At 34.2% G+C, this 9256-nt stretch overlaps 1 protein-coding gene across 1 annotated transcript in view; it reads right to left on the minus strand.

Annotated features, from left to right (window-relative positions):
* Nucleotides 1–9256, minus strand: part of LOC108578127 (lysosomal alpha-mannosidase-like) — a 24486-nt gene that overhangs the window by 2119 nt on the left and 13111 nt on the right. The window contains exons 2-13 of the mRNA XM_017941392.1: nt 9059–9161; nt 8292–8373; nt 7187–7372; nt 6457–6662; nt 5131–5267; nt 4913–5046; nt 3765–3978; nt 2889–3085; nt 2464–2651; nt 1673–1875; nt 394–607; nt 196–313 (exon numbers count right to left, since the gene is read on the minus strand). Of these exons, the coding sequence (XP_017796881.1) occupies nt 196–313; nt 394–607; nt 1673–1875; nt 2464–2651; nt 2889–3085; nt 3765–3978; nt 4913–5046; nt 5131–5267; nt 6457–6662; nt 7187–7372; nt 8292–8373; nt 9059–9161 (1982 nt within the window). The remainder of the gene's footprint in view (nt 1–195; nt 314–393; nt 608–1672; nt 1876–2463; nt 2652–2888; nt 3086–3764; nt 3979–4912; nt 5047–5130; nt 5268–6456; nt 6663–7186; nt 7373–8291; nt 8374–9058; nt 9162–9256) is intronic.

Genomic DNA, 9256 nt, shown 5'->3' on the forward strand with positions numbered 1-9256 from the left:
ATTTATATAAAACAATTTTTTTTTTTAAATCCTGTGTACTTCTTTAGTAATTGGTATGTAGATGATGAAAATGTTTGATACATTGTTCTAACTCAAACTGTGTGGTAGCAGGAGACAAAAACGTATGCAGATATTTTTTTCGATTTGGTATTTTGTTTAAAAATAATAGACATTAGATATGTTTAATATACTTACTTAACGGGTATTGGTCCAACGAGCCAATCGAATTCAACATACTCTTTTCCTTTATAAACTCGAATTACCTGAGATACCCAATCGTTGATATATTGATGGATTTCTTCCACTACTGGACCTGTAACGGAAGTGAATCGAATTCTACATCGAATTTACGAAGAATAAGATTTTTTCAAATATCCCTTACACAAGTGTTACCTTTGTAAATTTTATAAGATCCAGGTTTTATAAAATTCTTAGCTAATGGGCTTTTAGGTCTGAAGATGTATGCACCCGATGATCTATTTTCAAATTCCCGATTATTTCCCTGCATTCCTTCATAATAGTGGAATGATTGAGTCAAACTCATATTTTGTTCTCTTTTCCATTCTACAACAGCATTACCATTCGCGTTGATTGATACATCATAAAACTGAAAATAAAATTCATTTCCTTTTCTTATCTTTTTTTACAGATAATTTTCTAAAGTTCAACATCTTTAAATACAATTTCTTTCACTTAACTACCTCAACGTAATTACATTTATTAAACAATAAAAATTTAAATGTCAACCGTTATGTGCCCAGATAGCACATGACATCTTAGAGATGTACATTTTGTCTTTTTCTGTCTGAACGTCTTATGACCTGATCTAGACATTTTGAAGACGTACGAGTCGATGGAAGTGATATAGCGAGGTCTACGTCCTATTAGTTTCGCAACTAAATTCGCAACCTTCTGTTGTGTGCGTTTGATGGTGAATTGGGGGTATTATTCACTGGTAGCTGGTCGAAAATGATCGTATCATTGATGCAGATCATTGACTTGATCGTATTTAGGTAAAGTTTAGAAAAAATTCGTTTCGTCAACTCTTACGAAAAGGGATTATTCTGTAGCAGGACAACGCTCGTCCACATATTGCACGGCGAATGCTGCAGAAAATTGACGAATTGGGCTGGGAACGTCTAATTCATTCACCACATAGCCCAAACGTTGCTGCCAGTGATTATCACTTGTTCAGGTCGCTACAGCATTCATTGGCTGAAAAACGTTTTTTAAAATTTGAGGGCGTTAAAACGCACCTGTCCATATATTTTGAAGTAAAAATGACCAACTTCTACCGCTGAGGAATTGAAAAATTGTCCGAAATATGGCAAAAGATTGTTGAATCAAATGGGGCATATTTCAATTAAAAATTGTTAATTGTATAATTTTAATAAATAATTTTGTTGAAGAAAGTGTGAAGGTTGCGAACTTAGTTGCCAAACTAATAAGAACTCATAAACATGACGTATTAAGTCGTTTTTAAGACATTTCTAAAGCCAGCGCATAATACTTGGCAGCGCCAAGTTTCAGAGACATCTTGATTTGTAATATTGGACATCGTTCAGACTTCGTTTCGACATCTTTAGGCTTTTACACAACGTATTTAAGATATTCACAAGACGGCTGTGTGCTATCTGGATATAGACCAATGGTGATTTTGATAAGTCGGTACCTCGTTACTAATAGAATATGCTTTTGAAGTGGTGACAACTGGATACGTAATTTCTGAGTTCTTTGTAACTTTAAAGCTTCTGTAACCTAATGGTGGCAGCGTTGCGATAAATAGAAGCTCGTACATTGCGCTGCTGTTTCTTCCCGGTATTTTCTGTACAGAATTAGGAACAGGCACCAGGTGGGAAGTAACGGTAACGTCATCTTGAAAAAAGTTAAATAAAAGTTAATATTCTCTTATGTTTCACAAAAGAAATGAACTGTTAATTAAAGTTCTGAATATTATTTTTTTCAATTGTTTATACTATTGATTCATTTTTCCTTGAACAACAGATAAATCTCTCATTTATCGTTGATGTCTTAATAGTAAGATTAACATGCTCTTCAATATTTTACTTCCTTGATACTATGTTGAATATATTACCATACGACTGACAATATTTATTTTTCGAAGAAATTCAATTTAAAAATTTTTCGAACGCGAAGTAATAATCTTAATCTTCTCGTGATACTTATATTTGTCAGCACTGGAAAGGTGCATTATCACTTTTACAATTTAACCAGATGTCAATTGCCCACTCAGAAGACATAATGAACATCGAACACTTTTTCTTTCTTTCTTTTTAATCCATTACCATCTCTCATCATTTCCCTGGTACTATGTTAAATATTTCTTTACGGTAAACATCCGGGCACTCAAACCTCGGAAATGTATAAATTTCAATAAACTTTTAGTCCATTCTAATAATTTACCTCAACGTAGTATTAAAATAATTATTGCAGGATACATACCTGTAAGATCTACAACATTGTACGAGCCTATTTGCACAGGAACGCGAATGTTAGAGTCAACTTTTTGACTTAAAGGATTGTAAATCGTAAGTTCGGTATCCTGATCTTCTGTGTATGAACAGGAACTAATATTCAATTCCATACAGGCGTACATATCCCCTTTTAGTTGTCCATTCGTTCTCCAATCACTGTAAAATAAATCGAAATTATAGAATTGAACATTTTATAATAATTTTATTGACGTTTAAAATTGCGTGTATCCGTTAAATGCATTTAATATTACTACAAATTTTGTTAGTTTCTGTGATTTTTCTTACATATAGATACTATTATTTAATATGTTCTTTGACATATGTTTCTTATCGGAAAACAAACAAGATACAGATTATTTTCATAAATTGTTATCGAAAATAAATGTATAGTACCTCATAGCTTCAGAAATAATGTTTAGTCCTTGTTCAATGGCACTATTTAGTATGCGCGCGTAATCTTCTGCAACTAATTGTTTCTCGGTTCCAGTAACTGCATCGTGATGTTGCATTACGCCCATTGCTTCTCGAAAATGTTCCAATTGTTTCTCGTGACCTTTCAAATGAGCCAATACTGACAATTGCTTGCTTATCTAAAATTATATCGAAAAAATCATATTTATACACTTGTTCTAACATTAACTCGTTCAGGACGATGTGACCCACCGGTGGGTCATCGAGTAAAGCTCTTATTTGTCGACATGACCCACTCAAGGGTTATTCCAACATGGATGATAAAAAAGATTGAATAGACGGCGTGACCCACCTATGGGTCACCACATTATTTTACAATATTCTATGAAAAAGCATATATATTTAGCAGGTGAAAAGATTAGAAACAAAAAAATTAAATATCAATAATAAACACACTTCGGTAAAATCAAACCATCCGGTTATAACAAACACCGACAGCAGCGAGCGTTTCGTAAATTTCGCTGTCATTCTGAACGTGTTAAAGATTGTCTGCTGATGTTTTTCGACACTTTCAAATTATTAAACTTCTATTCCTTGCAATATTTAAATAGTGCCTCCGTTTTATAATACTTCGGCTTTAGTAAAATTTTAAATAGTGTACCAAAAACATTCTAAGCGTTCTCGATCCATCACCGTTCTGTATTGTATAAAATTATTGTTGAATAAATAAATTGTGTCGTTTTGTAAATAATATCTAACGAAGAGGTGCGCCATCGCCTAACAATAGTATATTGTTTTTACTTAATTATATAAACTTACGAAATCCTGACAAGTATAAATTTTTAATAAGTTCTTTACTTGTAAAATGTTGTTTCCCATTCTTTCGTAGAATTTGATCGTTGGTCTGGAAGAAAAGTAGCCAGTCCAAAATGAATGTGGATCACTCGCATAGGGGAAGAAGTCATCTTCTTTCGTTACCCACTCAAGTTCTAGATCGTGTAGTGCTTTCAGGTAGCACGATGGCGTCGAATAAAATATATTCACCTCATTACCTTTCTTCTCTCTCACGTATCTGTCAAGTGTTAAATACTTAATTAGTAAAATGTTATAAGAATGAAATATTATTACCAATATCTGAGAATCTGATAACATCAAAATTTTAACATATGCTAAGTTCGTCAGGGAAAGGAATAAAATGAATTAAATATTATAGCTGGATATCATTGCGTTTCGTATTCTTACGAGGCATAAGAGCCATTTGGACGATTTGATTCAAGGTAAAGTTTACTTCGACGAATAAGTATCAAAACGTTTGAGTACTGAAATTTGATATTTCCAATAAAATTATTGTTTTCCACTGCAATGTAGATACAACAATTAAGAAAGAGTTAAAATAGAAAATACAGGAAATTGATATCTATATCACTCTCAGATCAATATAAGCTATCACAATCAGTGCTGATTATTATTGTATGATGGATTGTACATGTACAGATTACCAAAAACAAAAAAATCTATTTAAGATATACTTTGAATAAAGGAATATAAAATACACTTGTGTTATATTATCCATATCAATAAGCAATTCATAATATCAGTTTTATCGTTAATTAATATCTACATAAGTGTATCTATATATATCTGCATTTCGTTATCATGTACAGTGACTCTCACTAATATTCAGACACTCTTTATAACTTTTTTAAAATTGGACCTAACAACTTGAGTTTTTTTTAACAGTTAGAAAGATTACTATACTATATGACGTGTATACAAAATTTTGAAAACATTGCAATCTGTGGAAATCAAGAAAAAAATTGTAAAGGTCACTGTTTACAACTTTTTTATCTGAGCTCGTAATGAAAATTTCATCAACATCAGTTGATGGAGAAACAAGCAACGGGCATCGAAAGATGTAAAAACGATATAAGGCGATGAAATATTTCATAGACAAATGTTTATAAACTAAACATTCAAACAACCGTTATTAATTAGCTATACTTTACCTGATCAACCTATCCAAGTTAGTGAACCACATTTCGGCTTGTTGGTAATTAAAGTCTTCGCCCATTGTAAATATAACGTTATTAGTCTGGTAAGCTGCTGCTTGACGATGTGCATATTCTACCAATTGTTTGACCTACCAATAACGCAATACACTTGCTGAATCTGAATATTACGTTTGCAAAATATAATTCGAAAGTGAACTATAAATAATACACACCTTGTTCGTGACACTATAGTCTGGACTCTCGGGATCATCGTTTATTGGTTCATCGTTGCACAGCATATCGTAACAGAAGCCAGGTGGCGGACTGTAAGTGTTATACAATGCAACCGTGAACAAATCTGCACGGGAACCTGTAACAAAATGCCATTTAATTTCTTTCTTTCAATGATTACGTTAATCGAGATGAGAAGATGTTTAGCTGGATGGCATACAGGTAACAGGGGTGTAGTAGGTGGAAGCGATATAGTGAAGTCGTAAATTAAAGCATTAACTCTTTCGATACTAACGATGACTATAGTCGTCCATCGTTGGACGCTCGTTGTGAACAAACGGCGACTATAGTCATCCATCGTTGAACGCTCGCTGTTTTGAAATCTTCCATGCAGAATTATATTATTAAGCAATTTTATAAAGTGTTATTACTATAAAACGTGTTAAAGTATGATTTCTTTCCGCCAATTCATTATATTGTACGGCAAAATTTAACTGCTACGCTCCTTGTTCGGTTCAGCGGTAGCGTATTCGTGATAAAACTGTCCGTTCAACGGAGGCATAGTGGCCAAAAATGAAGCCGTATCGAAAGGGTTAAGCGGCGACACTAATTGTCGGTCCCTAGGGACCGGCGTGGCAGTTAACATGTTAATCTTCGTACAAAGCTTCTGCATGTCGAATTTTCGTTTGTTGAATCTCTTTTACTCAAAAATTCCGATAAGTCGAAACCTCTGTAATTCGAAGATTTTAGCTCTCTTCCCTTGAGATTCGAGTTACCGAGGTTCGTATTTTTGTATCCGCAAGTGGATACGTTCCAAAACCTTCCCGCGGATACACGAAACCGTGGGTACGCTATTGTTTTCATATTCGTCAGATAGATCTTGATATGTCCCGTTCGCTCCTTTAGTCACGTGATGTTATTGGACGATTGCAAAAATTCCTGCCCGATTTTCAGAGGTGGCGGGAACCTTATCGACTTCGGCACAGATGTTTGTTGCAGCGTCATGTTACATTCCTATCGAAAGATACACCGCTTGTGTTTTATTTTCAAATAATTATTCGTTTCGTTTCATTTTAGTTTCAAGTGAAATGTGCTTTTGCACACACCGTTTTATTTTCAAATTAGGTGCGAACTTTTGCAATCATCCAATACATTATCCGATTTGTAGACGTGACCGTTTCGGTCTATAACAAAAATACACGCGCCCTATTTTTACGATTATCTAAGAGAAGGTGGGTCTATCGCGCTATAATCAAATCAGACCCGTATTCCTTCCCCTAGCCAACTTCTCGTCTCTTCACTATACGTTTCTTGGTTTCGATCTTTACCGAGACTTGAGCTTCCTTTCCAAAGAAATTCCATATTACTGTTCTTCATTCTTGCTGCCTTGTCTTGATAATCGAGTCGACCGAAAAACATTCCGTCAAATCCTAATTGCGCGAACATAGATGCCTGTTCTCTGGAATGACCAAAAGGATCTATTTGCCATCCTATATGCGGTCTTGCACAACTTCCGAAGGTGTCATTGAGGCGTCTAGAAAATTAAAAAAAGGAAAAATATAATAATGAATGAATAATCACTTGAAGATAATTTACAAATTAGATAAACTATCACAGAAGATTTTACAGACTGACATACATATGTAATACTTGGATAATTAGAACTTTGCTAATCAGTGCGACGCGATACGATATTTCGAATATTCTCACTGCCTTTGTAACAATATTTTATCTTACAATCAATTAGTGTTCGTTCAAAGTCCACGCGTCGTTAATTTCAGAAAAGGAGTTAGCGATTTTGATAAAAATACAAAACGATAATTTTGACCATAGAAGATTAAAGTGCAAGATTTTTAAAACATCGAAAGTGTGCAACAATCTCTTTGCAACATGCATAATTACACGTACACATTGTCAACGCGAAATATTTAAAAAGGAAGACACGCGTATAACGAGATAGATACAATAATGCACATTCGATATATGAAATACGATTTTTCCTTTTCATTTAAATCAGATTAATGACATTCATTCTCTAACGGAATCTCTTCTTCTCACCTAAAACCCCAAGTGTATTGATCTACAAGAGAATGATAGTGGGTAACTGCTTCATCATTCATACTCCATCCACCACCGATAATTTCTAATCTGCCTTCGTTGATCAGATTGCGCACATCTTGTTGCATCTTATCGCTTTGACGTATCCACCATTTCCATAAGAAGGCAGTTTCCACGTAGATGAATCTGATAAAATAGATATAAATCTATTAGTTTTCTAATGTTTGAATATATTGAAAATTGTACATACGAAGGTTTCAATTTTCTCGTTCAATGTACGCTTTTCGTTTTGCTGCAAATGCGCCCACAGATCTTTTTGTGACGTTGGACAGTGTTTCCGAATACTTCTGTCTACTGTTCGTTCAAAATAAGAATAACCTCGCTCTCGGACCGATTTTCGTCCGTTCTACGCATAGATAGAGAGCGTAGCAGAGGGTAAGACGGAGAAAAACGTAGGCGATTAAGTGGGGGTTTGGACGTTCTAGCCCTGCCTTAGGCACGTCCTATGCGCGAAACGAGGTTATTCTTATTTTGAACGAAGAGTAGTTCATTCCACAATTTCTGGTGCTGAACCTCGTTATAAATATTTCAGTTTTTTTCTTGTATTAATTATAAAAATTCCTTAAATATAATTGTTATCAATAGAACGATTCGCATCGAAATAAGTAACTAAATCTTTCATCTAAACTTGATTTATCGTAAATAACTTACGAACGTGAGTGTAAATGCGTAATATCAAAATTATACGTAAACTGACCAAACTTTCTCAAGGCAAACTCGGTATATTTTCATTAAAGAGAGAGAGAAAAAACGGATATATTTCGTAACTGTAATGAAATAAAATTACGTTTTAATTGAATTATTGCATTTAACGAGTTAGGAAAAATAAGAAAATCAAGCTCTCTACATTTTTACAGTTTAAATATAACGATTGCTTAATAAAAGTGATTAGAGTTTACGTTGATATTGTACTTTACAATTGACATGTTTCTCAACGTATCTGACTCTAATTGACTTTTCTCAATGTCTAAATTTTCGTTATTATCGAAAACACTGTTTCAACTGGTGCATTTGTACTAAGAGTAGAACAGAATGCTGTAATTACTTTCTTTCAGGATCAGCGAGTAACGCCTGAATAACGCTGTCTAAAATATACTGCACCCCTGCCTTCTGAATAGCTGGGCGACCTTTATTAAAAAGAAAAGTAGACATTTAACGTGAGATTTAACATGCAAGACTGGGCCACGTAGAACAGGACACTTCGTTATCTTCTTTAGCTACGGCGCGCTGTTTTGCAACTTTGTGCATTTTTTTTTTTCGAGGACGATTTGCGGCAACAAAGTTGCAGGGGCGATCTCTCTTTTGCAACTTTGTGTCGCGCGCGCAATTCGCGAAAAAAAGCACAATGTTACAAACGCGCTGTCGGATATACATATAGAAACAGGAGCCTTTACGAGGACTAGCGAGAACTTGTGGTTAGTCCGTCCCTTTGGTGGCAGAGCGTAAGAGGGTCGCTACATGATTTTTCTTCAATTGTTTTTCTATTAGAGGAGAAGGTCTAAATATGGGCTAGTTGAAGTATTAAATATGTTACATGCTTGACCCTATTGAAAATAGGATTAAACTACTAGTTATGAACAAAATAAATGTTAAATGCATAATAATATGATCTAATTTTTTACCATTTCTTCTACCGAAAAACTTTTTCTTCCATCTTATTCACTATGTGAAGCCGTTTAAGTTACGTATAAAAATTTTCTCGTGCTACCATAGCTAGATAACATAATTAAATGGCCTGTTATACGTGGCCCAACATGTATATCGTATTGTAATAATAAATGTCAGATAAAATACCTTCTCAAGTGTACTTACTTCCAAAGAAATACTGATCAACTGTTTTCAACCAACCGACGTCATCGTGAGAATGAGGAACTAAATGAATATTTAGCTTTTTTGGATCTGGCACAGGGCATGCCTGGTAACATAAATAGATTTCAATTACGTACCTTGTATTTTTCTTTCTTTTTTTAAATATATTTATTTAAAAATTAAAATTTAAATAAAATGTTG

This window comes from Habropoda laboriosa, unplaced genomic scaffold, assembly GCF_001263275.1.
Source record: "Habropoda laboriosa isolate 0110345459 unplaced genomic scaffold, ASM126327v1 scaffold1329, whole genome shotgun sequence".
NCBI lineage: Eukaryota > Metazoa > Arthropoda > Insecta > Hymenoptera > Apidae > Habropoda > Habropoda laboriosa.